At 49.5% G+C, this 19,152-nt stretch overlaps 3 protein-coding genes across 3 annotated transcripts; 1 reads left to right on the plus strand and 2 right to left on the minus strand.

Annotated features, from left to right (window-relative positions):
- Nucleotides 1–1,978: 1,978 nt before the first annotated feature.
- Nucleotides 1,979–2,932, minus strand: LOC105059227 (uncharacterized). The gene has a single exon (XM_010942457.4). The coding sequence runs from the start codon at nt 2,928–2,930 to the stop codon at nt 2,199–2,201; it is 732 nt and encodes a 243-aa protein (XP_010940759.1). The 5' UTR covers nt 2,931–2,932; the 3' UTR covers nt 1,979–2,198.
- A 4,871-nt stretch (nt 2,933–7,803) lies between these two features.
- LOC105059228 (protein SENSITIVE TO PROTON RHIZOTOXICITY 2-like) lies at nt 7,804–9,800 on the minus strand. Its single transcript, XM_019855403.3, has one exon. The coding sequence runs from the start codon at nt 9,180–9,182 to the stop codon at nt 8,124–8,126; it is 1,059 nt and encodes a 352-aa protein (XP_019710962.1). The 5' UTR covers nt 9,183–9,800; the 3' UTR covers nt 7,804–8,123.
- A 2,138-nt stretch (nt 9,801–11,938) lies between these two features.
- Nucleotides 11,939–12,763, plus strand: LOC140854275 (uncharacterized). Its single transcript, XM_073249822.1, has 2 exons — nt 11,939–12,065; nt 12,153–12,763. The coding sequence occupies exons 1-2, from the start codon at nt 11,987–11,989 to the stop codon at nt 12,761–12,763; spliced, it is 690 nt and encodes a 229-aa protein (XP_073105923.1). The 5' UTR covers nt 11,939–11,986.
- The last annotated feature ends 6,389 nt before the right edge of the window (nt 12,764–19,152 follow it).

The raw sequence follows: 19,152 nt of genomic DNA on the forward strand, positions 1-19,152 counted from the left end.
TTTTTATATCGTGGACGGTGCACAAAGAATTTTTCATATCATTAGTGGATGTATTTAAAATTTAAAATTTAAATTCAAATTCAAATTTTTCTGAGCTATGAATTTTTAATATATGATTTGATACGCGGTCAAGATGAAGATGCCGTCAGCAATCAGGTTTATCAGTTGTCCTTGGGAAACAATGTTACACAAAGGGTTGTCTTTATGTCAAGCATATATTCTTGGGGACTAAACATATAAAGACAACTTCCATATATCAATTGATGCAATACTACTTTATCACTAGAGATGTGGCATGTGGGAAGATGTGCTTAAAAAGAGTTTTTGATGTTGAAGAGAAAATCAAATAGTTAGAAAGGTTTATTTTTTATTTTCTCTCTCTCCGAACAGTGAGGGGCAATGAGAGTTGCGAGTATGAGATATGGGCAAATTTGGGAGTATGATCCGAAATAGAAAAGGGAGAGATCAGGTGAAAGTCAGCCTCCACGCGGTTTCTACTTTCTAGTCGATGTCAGCCTCCACACGGTTTCTAGTATCTTCTGACGGGGCAAGTCGGTGAATCATACGGGCTCATGCGTTTTAGAGAATCTTAGTAGGGTGGAATCCTCATTTCTCCGGAGACGTGTCAATTATTGTATGCACCTGTATTTTAAGGTTGAGACTACGACACTTGGTACTGGAACCAAAACAATTTTTTTTTTTTTTTTATGATAATGGAGGCTAAGAAATAGCCACCAATTTTATTGAAAAGAAAGTAAATGAGAGATTTATGAATTCTGAAAAATTACAAAGATAAAGCACTCATAAAAAAAATTACAGCTTCTAAAAAAATTGCAGAAGATGAATATTGGTACATTTGATCGCTATCCAAATCTTTCCAAAATCGGCAACCTCCTTTAATTTACATAGGATAGATCAGTCGTTGAAGTGATTCAGAGCATTAGACGCCACAGAAATAATGGAAGAAGCTTTGTGAAGGAAGAATCTCGCCGCTCTCTCCAACATGACTATGCCACCGCAGCCATTAGCATTAGAATGATTGGTTGAAATCTTTTGAAGAAAGTTTTTAAAATCCATTCATGACAGAGAAAGTTGAATGACGATTGAGGATGAAAAACTCAAAGTGATGAGCAGAATAATTTCTAAATGTCAGAGAAAAAATAACAATTGGAGAACAAATGATTAACAGTTTCCGATACTTCTCCACGGATTGCACAATTTCTTAAGCATTGGCTAAGCTTTTTACCCAGAAGATCTCTGGTATTGAGTTTACTCCTCCAATATAACTACATGAAGCATCCGATTTTCAACGGGACAGCGATCTTCCATAGAGATAGAGCAAAACAGCATTTGATATCTTTGAAGTTCAGAAACAAATACATGGAAGAGGTTGTGAACACATTTCTGACGAGCCTGTTGCATGCTAGCTTGCAAATTAACCTCCAATAATGAGGAAAAAAAAAAAAAAAAGGCAACTTGCTCTTAATTGTTAGATGCCTGATGCCCGATCAATTTCAAACATTCTTTTTGAGTCCTTTAATTAAATCTTTTTCGCAAAAACAGTCAACAACTACAGCTCTACATGATTGAATGATCTTTGCAGCCTACCCCTGCTGGCTGCTGGGATAACAAATTAAAATTGCTACCTAAACGATAGAGGGGTTGCAACAGAGGCTATTTATAAGGTGGTCCGCGGGAACTTGTGTTGCTAACCAGGGAGAGGCCATTATGATAAATTTAAATATAAAAATTGAGGCTATATTTTAAGTAAATGCTTCCTTATAAAGGCTTGGACCATTGCTGCTGCAGTAGAGAAACCTGAGAAAACTATGCTCTCCTGGGAGTTGGTTGATACCTGGTGGCTTCAAGAGAACTACGATAGTACCGTTGGAACACCCCGTCCTGACTGCAAAATTTCCTGATCCTCCATTCTTTCAATCCTCTTACCTATTCAAATAACAAAGAAAACATAGAAAGGTACGAGAACAGCAATTTACTTGGAATATTTTTAATATATCACGACCTCTATCATCACTTACAATAGAGTCAGCATGCAGAATTACATACGGTTTTCTGTTTTATTATTCGATAACACAAAGCAGGATATCTAAAACAGAATAGCAAATCCCAAAAAGCTAAGCAATGGGAAAAGATATAGACTGCCCAGCCATCCTTATTCCGAACAATACTCGCTCAAATCAACCACCTCCACCACCATAGCCCGACCCATATCCAGACCCGTACCCAGACCCATATCCGGACCCTTGTCCAAGACCCGAGCCATAGCCGGAACCACCGCCACCACCGCCGCCACCTCCCATCCCATATCCTCCACCAAGGCCGGCACCTCCTCCATATCCCGACCCACTACCGTAACCGGAGCCATATCCTGATCCGCTTCCATACCCAGAGCCACCACCACCGCCACCACCGCCACCACCACCGCCTCCACCACTCCCATAACCTCCTCCAGAACCATAGCCCGAACCACTTCCGCTTCCGTAACCATAACCAGAGCCACCGGTGCCACTCCCATAACCCGACCCTCCACCTCCACCACCGCCTCCGCCTCTACCATATCCGTCTCCTCCCCTACCACCTCCAGAGCCATATCCGGAGCCATACCCCGACCCGTAACCAGAACCACTACCCCCACCAGAACCATAGCCAGACCCGCCGCCGCCGCCGCCGCCTTCTCCACCTCCCTCGCCACCGCCGTACTCAGAGCCACTGCCTGACCCATATCCAGAGCCGTAGCCGGAGCCATAGCCTGAGCCCAACCATCCACCTCCACCACCACCACCACGACCTCCTCCTCCTCCTCCTCCTCCTCCACCGCCGGTGGCATGGATGGCCGCTCTTCCGGCAGCAATGAGCTCGACGCTGAGCAATAGCAGGAGTGCAACAGCTAGGACCTTGGAACTAGCCATGTTAATTTTGTGACTTGGGGGAACAAAGGGTGGCTACGTGCGGCATTTATAGGCCCTGCATGCGACCTTATGTCAACGGGACGAAACGAACGTGGGATGACGATTGGAGTTGTGTTGCATGATTAGGGTGCGTGTGCGGCTGCGATTGGGTCACGTAGTTTAGACGAGAGTAGGTGAGGTGAGGTACGGTTGGTGGGGGACGGGGCGTGGTGGAACCAACGCGCCCCACCGCGGAAGGAAGGAAAGGTTGGGGGTGTTCGACTCGACGGCCACGCGTCGCGAGGGCGTCCTGGGTGTTACGCACTTTGGCGCAGTTGCGGCGCGTTGCTTGTCTCCTTCAGACTCCACTTCAGGGAACTGGCGTCTCTCGTGCTCCCACGTGGCGCGAGTGAGCACCGGAGTGGTCGGAAGAGTCTTCTAGAGTTCTTCTCTCCTGGGATCTTTTGTGGATTAAAGCTGGCGGCCACGTGAACCAGCCTAACTATTAGAGAGACATTAAATTTTTTTGAGAGTTCAATATAAATTATTAGTGTTTCGTAGCAGTTACGGCAGAATTTCGTTTCTCATCAGGATTGCTGGGGCAAACGAAGTCCGACAAAAATGATGACGATTGAATCTATAAAATAAATTTATGATTGAAGATAATTTTTATAAAAAAAAAAATTTAACATTCAAAATAAAAATTTAAAATAAAAAATAAAAAAATGTCAGAGAGCTTTGTGCTTTGAAAGTCCTCTATATTGCTCTGATTTTTTTGAATATGCTATTTCAAGATCTTTAATTCGATTTTTCAATACAAAATGATTGCAGTTATTTTATCTACTTGATAGCCAGCTGTTTTTAATAGCGACGTGATTTGATAAAATTATATTAAAATTTTTTATCAAATTTTTTTAATATAGCGATCAAAATAAAGATCGAAAGGAAAGGAGGTCGGAGAAAGCGTGACTTCGGAACTCATCGTGTACCGTTAAAAATGAAGATCAGTAGTAGACATTAGGGTCGGAGCCGATTTAGAGTCGAAATCTGAAATCTGCGTTGATGTCCAATGCCTAGAGACCACTAGTGATGAGAGCAGCGATTAAGATGTAAATCGATAATCTGATGCTTTCGAAGATAAGATCGAACGTTGATGTCGAGATCATGAGATCAAGAGTGGATTGATAATTTTTAAAAATATTGATGATGAGATCAATATTAGATCGAAATCTCATGTACTGCTTGATAGCCGATGTGTAAGTTGGTGGTTGACGTGTAGATTAGTCATAATTAAAATCTACCCGTGTCTTTGGGTCGGGCACCACGGTTTCATCCGTAACGGTATCCTTTAACAATCGGAGAGAGTGGCCACCAGTAATTAGTGAATTCCGGATTACAAACTCAAAGCCGTACAAATAATTAGGTAACGTAGGCTGCCACTAGTTCAGACTTGTCGTTGCTTTACAATTAGTAATATTTTGTGATAAATAAATTTTATGGGGAGTTATTTGTAGCAATACCTTAGGACTCGTTCAAAGTTGCGGTATTCGATAAATACATCCAAATCCCTACACATTGCATATATTATATCAAGTTCTGCTTTCAGCAGAGCGCCAGAGCCCATGGCCCATTGGCCCGTTTGGAACTAGTTACGTTGTGCCGCGCGCCAGAATTGGCATTTAAGTACCTGACTTATAATTATTATATTTAAGGTTTTTTGGGGGGTGTTTGATGCTGAACTAGTCGCCTCGGGCCAGTTACTGGACCACTATAAACTCGAGCTCCGGCTTTAATTACCAGTCCGGTCATGCTGCCTCTGGACTCGTTCAAACTTGCTTTATGAAACAATTGCATTGAAACCTCTTCGAATTAGAACTCTAATATTTTTCATGAAAAAATTGTAATGGAAAGAAGCCAGAGGATCTCCGGGTAGACACGGAACAATGAAGATTTAGCCTAAGATAGCAGTTCTTATTTGCAGCAAATCACGTCATGCAGATAAGAACATTACTAGATGTTAATATGGAAGACTTTAACAGGGAAACGTTTCGTATATCCACTGGTGGGGGATCTGAGAAGCATACCTCCATGATAGTCTTCAACGTGCTGAGAAGCTCATGTAATAGGACCTGAGTTCGAAGAAAAGAGCTTACAGAAACAAAGATTTCTCATTTTAAACCATTTAACCATCAAATATTTAATATCGAGAACAGCAAGATAATGCTCTCCAACACCTAGTAAACAGGTATATGGGTCGCTGATCTCATTAAGTTAGTATTCCTCTGAGATGCATGCATGCTTGAGTTTCCCTGGAGGCTCAAATTAACTTCTGCTATCAAGATCTCTCTAACTACTGGGATAAAAGAGACTTTTTTCTTTGCCGAGCCTAATGGCTTGCCACTTGTATCAGTCAGTTCACTTCAAAGAACCTCATATGAGGTGCTCAAGTCATACATCATTAAGACTATATTAGAGATCTTTCTCTCATGATAATCATCTTGTAATCGAATGAAGTCATAATACTAATGCCATCTCTCAAAGTGGAGTTGTCTGGTGCTCCAGAACTATCAGTATCCTTCTTAGAGCCTCAGATAAAATCATTAAATGTCCTTTTCACTTGAATAAAGTTGGGGAGGTGCCTTACTTCCTCCACTATTCCTCACAGAGAGAGAGAGAGAGAGAGAGTTGGCTAGTCTGTCCAATCTATTATCTGTGATATTTCAACTTGTCCGGGGATGTCACATGGCGTACTGATAAAGTTTCTGCTAAAGGAGTTGAGTTGTCCTTGTTAGAAGCTAGAAGAATTTGGTACTAAACATTTGGGACAAGTTGGTAGTTGATCATTTGATAAAGCCCATAGTAATTAAGATATTATATACATCAAGTTGATGAACAAGGACTTGGTGTAGATACAGAAAATGAAAGCACATGAAAAAAAAAAAAAAAAAAACGAAAATAGAGATTGATAACAATAACAAGAACTCCAAGAATGAAATACTTTTAACGGACATTTAAGTGTTGTTGATCAAGAATCACACCATTGTTGATCATGCTATAACATACAAAAAAAGATGAAAAAAAGAGATCTATTAAGAAAGAAAATAACTTCAAAAAGAGAATATTGGCTACAAGGCAAGCTTCTAGATCATCCAGAAATACTAAAATGCTTTTGAAGATTAACTATATTAATGCATTTGGAATTATCAGGAACTTTTGCTGAAGGAATTTTCAAATCCAAAGAAGTCTTTGCTCAAAATCTAGAAGACTGGAAAAGTCATTTAGAAATCAGGATCTGCCTAGAAAAATCAACAGTTATGTCTACATAATTAATAAACAAAAAAAATAAATGACAATCAAAGAAGTTCTAACAATGCTGTTAATGAATATGCTGATATTTATGTTAAGTGGTATATATAGTTCGTTTTTATCCTGCCTGTCTAGGATCAAGAGCTTGCTTCCTTTATTGCTAGTACATGACATATGGGTGGGTTTCCACCTTTCTACCGAATCAAAGTTGGATAAATTTGTTTAGTTTGTAAGGAAGGTGAAGCAAGGAGTGAAAAGATAAACTGAGGGTAGTTTGAAATTGTAAAAGGAGCTTCCTGGCAACTTGATCACACCTCTTTGTAGTTTCCATAACTCTTGCTCTTATATATCCATCTAGTATATTCCTGGATATTTCTCTGCACACAATTTAACATGTATATGTAACTCTTTAATTTCTTCTACAAATATATTAGGTATTTTATAAATTATTCAAATAGCAACATATGTTTTCTCACATTATAACCATTCCCAAATTGATGATGATCAAATGAAATGTTTAAATATCAAGTGATAATTATTGACTTGTTGCATGAATCTCCAAACCACCAAATTAAGTTTCTGTACATTCACTATGCATTCAATAAGCTAACTAGTAGATCAACTAGAAAGCTCAGAATGAACAACAAAAAGAAGACAGAAGAGGACAATTTGGGGATTACCAATGAAATTTGAGAGATTTCCTGAAAAAACACACAAAATTAGAAAATGAGTAGAGATATTTGAGATCAGAAGAGTTTGAGGATTACTAATGGCTTCTATATAAAAGAAATTCTTTATGCACCACGGGCGGTGTAGAAAATCTGACGTGGAGCACATCGTCATGTCTGATTGATCTATATAGCCACTATTTTTCAACGTACATTTAATGTTTGCAGATCAATTTTTTTATTTAAAATTTTTATGTGACGAAAATATCTTTGTCTTTTGAAAAAAATTATAACATTTTGTGACACAATATGACCTAGAATGTCATAATATGGCCTAAGATATCATAATATAAAAGGACAATTTTTGTCCAACTACTTTCCAATATGCATTTAATGTCTCTAGGTCAGTTTTTTTGTTTGAAAATTTTGAATGACGAAAATATTTTTATTTTTTTAAAAAAATTATGACATCCTATATTATATTATAATATTCTGTGGATAAAAATTATAACTTTATGGAAATAAAATGTCATAATTTGGATATAGAATGTCATAATTTTTTCAAAAAATGAAGGTATTCTCGTCAGACAAAAGTTTTGAATGAAAAAGCTGACTTATGGATACTAAATGCGCGTTGGCAAATGATGATTACGTGGATCAATCGGACAAGATGGTATGCTCCACGTCAGATTTTCTACACCACCCGCGGTGCACAAAGAATTTCGCTCTATATAATGCTTTGAGGGCCCGTGAAAGAATACAAGATTATGGGACTTCAATACATCCACATTATTTTCTTATTTATGTAATTATCACCATAATAATGAAATGCTCTGAGCTAAGGAAATCTCATACGACAATCCTAATTAAACAAGTACTTGCTGTAATTTGTAAGTACTTGGGCCTCCAACTAAACAAGGGAAACAAACAATGCTCAATGCATCACAACATTACATGTGCCTGAATAACATAATTTACAGGAAATGATGATTTCAAATACATCCAAACTCTGATTGCTTCATAGTCAAAATAGAATCTAGCATACATACGAAAGTCAACCCATCTCTGTAAAATCTCTCAAAGCTTATTATCCATAATTTAATGCACAATGTCATGACAAACATATGTTATTCTACATATTACCTTTCTCTAAACTTCACTGGTTTTTTGTCCACCTCCCATACTTTTGAACTCGCATCCTTGGTACCCCAAATATAATTCCCTGGCTTCATGAAGCAATTCAGATCGGAGTGTGCCCAACAAATAATGCTACATGTCCCATGAGTTTATCCTTTCTGGAGAAGGTCGTCCCGCATGAACACATCCACTTGAGATCCCCGCAGTGCTTCTCGTGCGTTCTCAAATCCGACAGCACCGAGAATGTCTTCTGGTTGCACCGGTTGCACACATACATCTTCGGGCAGTGGCTCCTCTTGTAGTGGTTCTTGACACATATCACTGACTTGAGAGGCTGGAACTTGGCATGGTTCTTGTTCCATCGACACCCTTCCTGAGGGCATGAATACTTTCTTGGCAAGCCAAACGGAGGGTCGTCCTTCTGCCCCATAATGCTGCCACGGCTGCCCTTCATGGGGTTACAAAGGGCTGCATTTGTCTTGTACTCATCTCCATGGGCCCTCATGTGCATCCTTAGGTTCGCATCACGCTTAAATCCCTTCCCACAAACTTGGCAGTAGTGTGTGTACTTGGCCAACAAATCAGCAGTATCTAATTCGATTACATTTGATGAAGGAGATCCTGGCTTCTTGCTATTATCTTTATTTCTGTGACCATTGTCAACTTCAGCGCTGGCAATAGGAGTAACAGAATTGGTACCGTGATGAGTTGCAGCACCCAAGATGCCCATCCTGCCACCTTCTAACTCGTTAAAGACACGATCTATATGATCTGGAGTACCCTTTGACTGAGCTGAGCCCTCGTAGGAAGTCTTCATGTCATGTGGGTGGGAGATATCACCAGCTGCCGAATGCTGCAAGGCATACATCATCGAGGAGGCCGCAACGATGATCTCCTGAATTATAGCTGCAGCACCAGAGGCTGCCAAAGCTAGGGACTCCTGTTGGATTGGATCAGGGGAGACCACCAGGCTCACAAGGGACTGCACCTGTTGGACCTTGTCCCTGAGGACTGAAAGATTGTACCAGAGAGTTTGGGAGTGGATACCAGCACCGGGGTTCGGACAGGCCGACGATGAAAGGATCGAGTCTTCTACTCCTTCATCCATCCGAAAGCCTTGTGGGTTGTTGTTCTGGAAGAAAGGAGTGCCCCCTAACATCATCTTCGAGGCCACTATAACTGTATAAATTCCTCCTAGATGAACTTTACCTAAACATTGAAATGCATCCCTACAAGGAGTTTAAGATCGGAGCTCGAGTATTGTATTCTTTGTTTTGATGGAGAAAAGATAGGGGAGTGTGGCAGATTAGGTGAATGAAGAAGCGTAGTTAGAAGTCAACTTGGAACTTGAAACTTCCCTACTTAAGCCTCCCTCGGATGGGACAAGCGGATATAATACTTGGGAATAAACTATAGTTTGGTAAAGCATTAAAATACTCCAATGATGACCAGAGAGACAACAATGCATCCGTTTTTTCGTTGTTCGATTTCATACGGTGGCCATAAATTGACTTATTTGTTAAGGATCATTGCATGGTCCAGACCGTTCCAAAGGTTGCACGCCCAATTCCGTGTGGGAACAGAGAACATGACACGTGCTAAGAACGTGCCATACGGTTGACCAGATTAGATTCGGACTTCAGAGTTAGAAATGAGATGTTTTGAACTGGAGATTGATATATGGCGTTAATAGTCGTTGGTCACTGTATCATGAAGTATGAAATATTTAAAACTTGTTCTCAAGCTGGATGTACTCTCTGATGTGGCCTATATTTACAATGGCGCCTGTTGCAGCCAATCGCCTCGTCGTCCGATCGTCGGGAAGCGTGCACCTGCAAAAGGAAGTCCGCACTGACCGGAGGCGGCTCCGGCGGGGACCCTCCGATGGTCAAGTCAGAGAGGTGACTGGGCAACAGTGAAATGCAGACAGAGAGCTCTGAGAAAGAGAGAGGGAGAGAGAGAGGAGCGAGCCTGCGTATGTGGGAGAGACGGGCGGATCGATCCCTTGCACTGTTGCCTTCCCCGGTTTATATAGTGGAGCACGGTATGGCGCCGTCATTAATGGCGCGGACAAGTGAGGAACTGTCAACTCACTGTAGACTGTCAGAGCCGCCGTGAAAACGTCATGTCGCCGTGTAGCCGTCTAATCGCCAGGGTTGACCCGGCCCCGGGCGGGACAATGCCCCTAGGTAACTGTGCCGCATGTCCGTGTCAGAGCTGACAACGTCTGGCGGCTGTACGGCGGTTGGAGGAGCCGACCGACCCAACGTCGGTAGCCAGCGAAGTGGTGTCGGGCCCCTCCATTGGTCGGCGAGCGTCATGTAAGTCGGCCATCGAACCTCGGGGTTCGGTCGGTCGGGATGGATACGCCCGACATACCCCCAGTCGGCGATGGGCCGTTGGATGGACGGTTATTAGTCACTGATGGTTCCCGTCAGTCGGTCGACCGACGATCGGTCGGCCTTTCGGCCAGTCAGAGTCGTCCAATCGGGGGCGGTCGGGCCGTACGGCGGTCGGACGGTCGGGCCCTCCAACAGTCGGTCGGGCCCTCTGGTCGGTCGGGCCCTCCGGCAGTCGGTCGGTCAGCGGGTATCCCCCAACAGTTGCCCCCCTCCACTCCCAAGTCGGGTGGTGGACAGGACGATGCTTCCATTCGGGCAGCAATCCCGGACGACTGGGAGTGGATTTGTCGCACGTGTAGATCCGACCGTACTGTCGGATGGTCCGATGTCAGACGCCTCATGAATGCTCAGCGATCCGGACGTCCAGTCGATGTCAGAGGTCACGTCGGCGTCGGGCGTCAGACGCCACGTCTTGTCGTCGTCAGTCGTCACGTCAGTGTCAGAAGATCGGGCTCCGGACGATACGGCGTCAGTCGATCGGATATTCGGCGCCGACTGCGGAAGAGTGGGCCGCTGTCAGGCGTCCCATCGGGAACGCGAACCGGCGCGGGTGCGTGAATGCGGGACCGCGCCCCGCGCGTCGCGTGTCAAGGTGGTTGGCTGGCGCCCGCCCCGGCATTTAATGCGGGCGGTGCGGCCGTCCCGGGGCGGGGCGCGCCGAATCTTCCGCCAACCGGGGGGCGCCACGTGTCGCGCATCTGCAGGACTTTGGTCGGCGTGGAAGGATCTCGGCCGTCGGTCGGCCCTATATATATAGGACCTCTCAGACCCTGACCCACATTTGCCACATTTCGCTGGGGAAACTCTGTCCGGGCGATTTTTTAGTCGTCGCGGGCAGAGCTCTTCTTCGCCAGCGGAGGGTCCATCCGGATCCGGTTCGTGGTCCTCCTTCCCCTTCTTCCTTCCTTTCTTCTCTTTCTCCTCTTTCGGTCCCTGCACAATGACTAGGAAACCGACTCAGGGAGCTCGGTCGGGGAACCCGACCGACGACACCCGATCGGCTCCGGAAGATGAGGCCTCCTCGCTTTCGGGGCCGAACGTCGATCAGCTTCGGGAGCACTATCGCATCCCGGAGCAGTTTCGGCTCTCTACTCCAGGGGCCGGCGGTCGGGTCAACAACCCTCCGCCTGGCGACCTGGCGCTGTATGTTGAGGACCTTCGTGCGGGTCTTCGACTTCCGATTCCGGAGTTCGTCCGGAATCTGCTTGATTACTACGGACTCTGTCCGGCGCAACTGGCACCGAACTCTGTCCGGCTAATCATTTCTTTCGCGCTGTTGTGTCAGCTCTTGCCGACCAACCCCCGCGTTTCCCTCTTCCGGGCCTTCTTTGTGCTCCGACCCCACCCTAAAGCCCGAGGGTGGTGGCTCTTCAACCCCCGGAAGGGTCTTGCCTTCATAACTGGTCTTCCATCGTCCATTCATAGATGGAAGAACCAGTTTTTCTTTGTTTCCTCTTCCTCTTCTTGGGGCTTTCCTTCTCGTTGGGGTACACCCCGAACCGAGGCCAACGAAAACAGTCGGGTGGATGCGGACGACCGGGAGGACTTCCACCGACTGAAGGACATGTCGGTACCGAAGCAGAGGGAGCTTGTTACCGAACAAGCTCTCTATGACGCCGGCTTGAGTCTGGTCCCCCGAATAGGTATCGCCCGATCCTCCGGCTTTTCTTTTTTATCCATCTTTTGGTCGGCTTTTGGTCCAGCCATTAACTCTTTTGTCGGTATTGCAGGGACACCACCGAGGATGAGGCCGACTGATGCCGAGATTCGGCAGTTCGCCAAGAGGAAGAGGCCTGCATCGGGGGCCGGCCCTTCGCGTCCTGTAAAGAAGCCAACCCCAGCCCCGCCGATCGTCGAGTCGTCGGCAACCGACCGGTCGGAGCCGGTCATAGCTCTCGCGGCTCCGGCGGTCCAAGTCGAAGAGGGGCCGACTGAAGAGGCGGCCGAAGGAGTATCGGTGTCTTTGCCTGTGCGGGTGGAGCCGGATGACGTTCGGGAAACCGAACATCGTCCGACGGCGTCCGTCGGCGCAACCGGGGGCGCCGGATCAAACTCCAGCGTCCCGTCGCTGCCAGTCCCGTCGGTCGGGGCAGCTGATCGGGGGAAAGCCCCGATGGAGCCCGCGGAGGAGGATAGGTCGGGGGGCCGGTCGATGCCTCCAAGCAACTACTACCCCGAGGGTGCGTCGGCGTTGGCCGACCACGATCTTGCGAGGAGGTTGTGCCAAGGAATCCTCCTCCCAACCGATGTGGGGTTGCTGCGCACTCGGCAGGTGTCCGAGATGTTGTCTCGGTTCTACCCGACGATGGTCGAGGTAAGCTTCGGGTCCTCTCTTCCTTAGAGATTTTCCTTGGGAATTTTTGCTTATCATGCAATTCTGACGAAGCTTTTTGATCGGCAGCTGATTTTCACAATGTTCGAACTTGAGGCCGGGTACCGAAGGTTCGGCAACGTTCGGGCAGCCTTCAAGGAGAGGTCGGCGGCGGCCGAAGCAGAGAGGGCGATGTTGGCCGAACAACTCCTGCAGTCGGCCGACCGGGAGGCCAAGTTAGTCGACGAGGTCTCCCGGCTTGGGTCCGAACTGCAGTCGGCCAAAAAGAAGGCCAAGCACAAAGGTCGGGCCGTACGCCGCCTTCGACGCGAACGGGATGGTGCAACCGCCGAACTCAAAGGGGAACGCAAGCAACTCCGGGCCAGCCTGGAGAAGCTCGCGGAAGCCGAAGAGGAGCTGTCCATCGCCCAGATCGACGCCGAAATGGCGAAGGCCGAGGCGGAGTCGGCGAGGGAGGAGCTCGCCCGAGCTGAGGACGAGGCAGTGTCGGCGAGAGAGTCGGCCGAACGGGCGGTGGAGGACTTCCGGTCCTCCGACCGATACCGGGAGGAGATGCTCGAATCGGGCTTCGCCTCATACCGGGTCGGGTTCGAGGATGGTCGGGACGCCGTCCATGCCTTGTACCCGGAGGTGGACGTCAGCCGCGTCGTCCCGCCGTTCGCCGAGGAAGGAGCCGAAGAAGAAGGAACGGAAGAAATGGCCGACCAACCATCGGGAGGCATCATCGTGGTGGAGGAAGCCGTCCCGGAGCAGGTGCCGACCGAAGTTCCTTTGTCGACCGAAGCCCATCCCTCGGCGGCCGACCAAGCGTCGCTTATGGCCGAGACGCCGATCATCCCCGATCCTCCGTCGGTCGAAGAGATCGACCAGGACGGGTGATCGGCCCTGCCGACCATCTTTATTTTTGTCTTTTTTGAAAATACATGTAATCGGGCTTCGTCCCGACTCTGTAATTTCCTTTTATCAACGAATGAAATTTTCTTCTTTTCCTTCTTGTTTGTAATGCCGACCAGTGCTGCGATGTTGAACTTTAGTTGCTAACTTAAGTAAGCCACTAACTCACGTGAGTCGGTAGGACTCCGACAACTTGCATAGCCCTGAAAGCGGAATGGGTCCCGACTTTAGGTCGGCTTTGGGTAGTCGAAGTTGCCAGTCGGGTCCATCTGTTGAGTCAGAAGCCGACCGAACCTGCCAAGGTTCGGCAGCCGGACCTCCGTAGATGCACTTAGTCGATCATCGTCCGGCGCAGTGTCGGGGGCACGATAGTAAGTCGGGTCCCCATGCTCTTGCGTCGGGTTTCATGTCCTTTGACAGACGGTGGCAAGCCGGGTGTCGTTCAGCCGGCCGTAGGTCGGTCGGCGAGTAGTGGGTGCGACTAAGGTCGCGTCATGTGATAGACGGTGGTAAGCCGAATATCCCTCGACCGGCCGCAGCCTGGTCGGAAGTCGCGGCAATAGCCGCACGGGCTTTTAGCCTTTCTTCGGTCGGACCCGATCGGCCAGTCGGCCGATGGATTCTGCCCGAAAATTCGACCGTAGAAGGAGTATGAACTCCCGTTGCAACAGCTGCATCGGCCTTTGTCAGGGGCGGATGTGTTGCCGAAAGTCGAAGGAGTGTAACTCCCGTTTATAAGAGTCCGTCGGCCCTCGTGAAGGTCCGACGAGTCGTCGAAGGAGTATTGACTCCCGTCATCGTAGATGCATCGGTCCGTGTAAGGGGCCAATGTGTCGTCGGTGCCAAGTCCGCGTCGATGCGTCGGGGCGGAGCGCCGATCAGTAGTCGAAGAGTTAGAACTCCGATTTTTTAAACTGAACTTGTATTCCGACAATTGAATTACAGAATTCACTGGTAATACAGCTTCAAGTTGTCGGCGTTCCAAGTCCGGAGAATGGGCTTCCCCTCAAGGGTCTCCAGCCGGTAGGCCCTCGGCCCGAAGGTGTCAGCAACCTTGTAGGGTCCTTCCCAGTTGGGAGTCAGCTTCCCTTGGTCCAAGGGCTTCGACACTTCTGCCTTCCTCAAGACTAGGTCGCCAGGCTTAAAGAGCTTTGGTCTAACCTTGGCGTTGTAATACCGGGCGACCCTCTGTCGGTATGAGGCCATTCGGATTTGAGCCTCATCTCGCAGTTCGGGGAGAAGGTCTAGGTCGGCCCTCCGGCTTTCGGAGTTGTCCGGCTCGCGGTACTGCTCGACCCTTGAAGATGGCAGGCCAATCTCGAGCGGGATCATAGCTTCTGTCCCGTAGGCCAAACTGAACGGCGACTCCCCGGTCGGGACGCGGGGGGTCGTTCGGTAAGTCCACAGGATGGAGCCCAGCTCGTCGACCCAGAGACCTTTCGCTTCGTTCAGTCGGGTCTTGAGTCCATGGAGCAGGGTTCGGTTCGTCACCTTAACCTCGCCGTTGGATTGTGGGTGCCCGACTGAAGTTAGTCGGTGACGGATGTGGAACCTGGCGCAGAAGTCTTTGAAGTCTTGGTTGTCGAATTGCCGTCCGTTGTCGGTGATGATGGTGTGCGGCAATCCGAACCTGAAGATGATGGACTTTTGGACGAAGTCCTCCATCTTCCGCTCGGTGATCTGCGCCAAGGGCTCGGCCTCGACCCACTTCGTGAAGTAGTCGATGGCGACAACGATGAACTTCCTCTGGCCTGACGCCGGTGGGAAGGGGCCGAGAATATCGACTCCCCACTGAGCGAAGGGCCATGGAGCGACGATGGGAGCGATTTGGCTGGCCGGTTGGTGCTGAATATTGGCATACTTCTGGCATGGCTCGCACCTTCGGACCAACTCCGCCGCATCCTTCCTCATGGTCGGCCAGTAGTAGCCCTGTCGCAAGACCTTGAAGGCTAAGGACTTGCCCCCCAAGTGATTCCCACAAATTCCTTCGTGAACCTCTCGGAGAGCGTAGTCAGCGTCGGTCAGCCCCAAGCACCTGAGCAGAGGGAGGGAGAACAACCTCTTGTAGAGTCGGCCGTCCATGATCACATATTGCGACGCCGACCATCGGAGTCGCTTGGCCTCCGCGGGATCTTCGGGACTGGTCCCGTCGGACAGGTACCGGACGATCGGGTCCATCCAACTTGGTTCAGACGTTAGCTGCTGTACTTCTTCGATCCGATCGATGCTCGGCTGCTGGAGGTTTTCGACAAACGTCCGACCCAAAGAATCATAGGCCGACGTTGCCAATCTGGAGAGAGCATCGGCACGGGCGTTCTCCGTCCTGGGGATGTGGGAGATCTCGAAATGCTCGAGGCGGGCCACGAGATCCTTTACCTTCTGAAGATACTTGATCATGGTCGGATCTCGCGCCTCGAAGTCGCCCTTGACCTGCCCCACGATCAGCTGAGAGTCGGAGAATGCCCGGAGGCTGTCGACGCCTAGTTCCTTCGCCATCCTCAAGCCCGCGAGGAGTGCCTCGTATTCGGCTTGATTGTTGGAGGCCTTGAAGTCGAACCGGAGGGCGTATTCGGTGACTACCCCATCCGAATTCGTGAGCAGGAGCCCGGCCCCGCTTCCCTGAGCGTTGGAGGCTCCGTCGATGTGGAGTACCCAGGTGGAGATCGGGTCTGGCTCAGAGACCGAATCTCGTCCCGGGCCTTCAGCTCCCGACCTTCGGTCGGTCGTCGGGCATTCGGCGATGAAGTCGGCCAAGACCTGAGCCTTCAAGGCAGGCCTCGGTCGGTACTGAATGTCGAACTCGCTAAGCTTCATCGCCCACTTAGCGAGTCGTCCGGATGTGTCGGGTCGGCGCAGTACGGCCCTCAGGGGCCGGTTGGTGAGTACCACGATGGCGTGGGCCTGGAAGTATGGTCGGAGCCGTTGCGCGGAGACGGTCAGGGCGAAAACCATCTTTTCCGTCTCCGAGTATCTGGCTTCGGCGCCGTGGAGCACTTTGCTGGTATAGTAGATGGGCTGATGAGTCCGACACTCGTTTTCCCGAACGAGCACCGAGCTGATCGCCTCAGAAGATGTGGCCAAGTAGAGATACAAGGTCTCCCCGAGCTGCGGCTTTACGAGCAGCGGCGGGGAAGCCAAGTACCTTTTCAGGTCTTCAAAGGCCTGTTTGCACTCATCCGACCAAGAAAAACCGTTCGCCTGGCGCAGGGTCTTGAAGAACGGGAGGCACCTTTCAGCTGATCGGGAAATGAATCGGCTAAGAGCGACGATTCTTCCGTTCAGCTGTTGGACCTCCTTCTTGGTGTTCGGATGACGCATGTCGAGGATCGCCTTTATCTTCTCAGGGTTGGCCTCGATCCCTCTCTGAGAAACGAGGAATCCGAGGAACTTCCCTGAGGTCACCCCGAAAGCGCATTTGGTCGGGTTGAGCTTCATTCAGTGTCGTCGAAGGGTGCGGAAGGTCTCCTCGAGATCCTGAACATGATCCGGGATCTGCGTGCTCTTTACCAGCATGTCGTCCACGTACACCTCCATGTTACGCCCGATCTGCTCTTTGAAGACCTTATTGACGAGTCGCTGGTAAGTGGCGCCGGCGTTCTTCAATCCGAAGGGCATCACCCGATAACAGTAGAGGCCCTTGGGAGTGACGAACGCGGTGTGCTCCTCGTCTTCAGGCGCCATCCAGATCTGGTTGTACCCGGCAAACGCGTCCATGAAGCTGAGCAGTCGAAATCCGGACGTCGCATCCACCAACTGGTCGATCTTCGGGAGTGGGAAGCTATCCTTCGGGCAGGCTCGGTTGAGGTCGGTATAGTCGATGCAGATCCTCCACTTCCCGTTGGCTTTCTTGACCATGACGACATTGGCGAAACAATCGGGATATGTGGATTCTCGGATGAAGCCTGCTTCGAGCAGCTTGTCCACTTCTTCATCGATGGCCTTCTGCCTTTCTGGGGCGAAGGACCTTTTCTTCTGCCTCACCGGCTTCATTGTCGGGTCGATGTTGAGTCGGTGAGTAATTGTTTCTGGAGGGATGCCCGACATATCTGCTGCCGACCAAGCGAATATGTCGGCGTTGGCCGTCAGCAGTTCCTCCAGTCGGTGACGTTCGGTGTCGGGCAATTGAGACCCGACCCAAACTTTTCTGTTGGGATTTTCTCCTATCGGGATTGCCTCGAGCTGCTCGGCCGGCGAACCCCGTTCTTCCTCCTCCCGTTGATCCAGTTTGTCGATTGTCAGGGGATCCTTTGTCTCGTCGTTTTGAGCGGAGATTTGGAAGCATCGTCGGGCGAGCTGTTGATCTCCGCGCATCTCTCCGACTCCGTTTTTGGTCGGGAATCGAACAAGGAGATGGTACGTCGAGACGATCGCCCTGAGGGCGTTCAATCCGGGTCGCCCGAGTATGGCGTTGTAGGCCGAAGGAACTTGGACGACCGCGAAAATGAGGGAGACCGTGCTTTGCCGTGGTTCGGTACCGACCATCACGGGCAGGGTGATTTCTCCTTCTGTCGTGACGGTGTCTCCGGCAAAGCCGATCAAGGGCGTGGAGACCCTCCTAAGTCGGTCAGTTGACAGTCGCATTCGGGAGAAGGTCGAGTAAAACAAAATATTTGTCGAACTTCCATTATCAACGAAAATTCGTTTTACATCATAATTGGCTATCGTCGCCGACACAACAACAGCGTCGTCGTGGGGAGTCTGGATGCCCCGAACGTCGTCTTCTGAGAAGGTGATTACGTCGTCCGGGCGCGGCTTTTTCGTCGGCTCCCCCTCTGTAGGCGTCCCCGGTCCCAGCCGCTTGGAGATCATGTTGATGACTCCAGCCGACGGCTGGTTAGTCGGCACCTCTTCAGTCGGCTGGGGGCGTCGATCGACAGTCGGTCGGCTCGGCGGACCCTTTCGAAATTTGCCGAGATACCCCCGACGGATGAGATTTTCGATCTCATCCTTCAACTGGATGCATCGCTCGGTGTCGTGGCCGTGGCTCCGATGGAACCGGCAGTACTTCCGATGGTCGAGGCCCTTTGCCTTCAGAGACGGAGGCCGTCGCAGGTATTCTTCCCCCTCGATCTCCATCAGGATCTGTGCACGGGGAGCGGAGAGAGGAGTGTAGGAGTCATACCTCGGACGCGCCGGCCTCGGAGTCTGTCGGCGAGGTGATTTTTGGATCTGTCGGGGTGGAGAAAGCCGACTATTGGCTGGGGGCCTGCTTGGTTCGGCGGGCTCCCGACCTTTTCTCCGCTTCTCCCTCGGACCCCTGGGCTCCGCCAAGCGTCGGTCGGACGCTCCTTCGTCCGCGCGCATATACTTGTATGCGCGCTCCAATAGCTCGGCGCATGTTCGGGGGAGGGTCTTGTCCAGAGAATAAGTAAATCGGGACAACCTCAGGCCCCGCTTCATGGCTGAAACCGCCATGTCTTCGTTGAGGTCCCGGACCTCGAGCGTGGCCGCGTTGAATCGCGCCACGAAGTGTCGGAGCGTCTCGTTTTCCCCCTGCTTGAGGG

Source organism: Elaeis guineensis, chromosome 16, assembly GCF_000442705.2.
Source record: "Elaeis guineensis isolate ETL-2024a chromosome 16, EG11, whole genome shotgun sequence".
NCBI classification, from domain to species: Eukaryota; Viridiplantae; Streptophyta; class Magnoliopsida; order Arecales; family Arecaceae; genus Elaeis; species Elaeis guineensis.

Excerpts from the sequence above, each read along its gene's own strand:
- LOC105059228 (XM_019855403.3), bottom strand. The coding sequence starts at position 9,182 with ATGATGTTAGGGGGCACTCCTTTCTTCCAGAACAACAACCCACAAGGC.
- LOC105059227 (XM_010942457.4), bottom strand. The coding sequence starts at position 2,930 with ATGGCTAGTTCCAAGGTCCTAGCTGTTGCACTCCTGCTATTGCTCAGC.
- LOC140854275 (XM_073249822.1), top strand. The coding sequence starts at position 11,987 with ATGTCGGTACCGAAGCAGAGGGAGCTTGTTACCGAACAAGCTCTCTAT. Across the intron at positions 12,066-12,152 it reads GAGTCTGGTCCCCCGAATAG|GGACACCACCGAGGATGAGG; the intron begins GTATCGCCCGAT and ends TCGGTATTGCAG.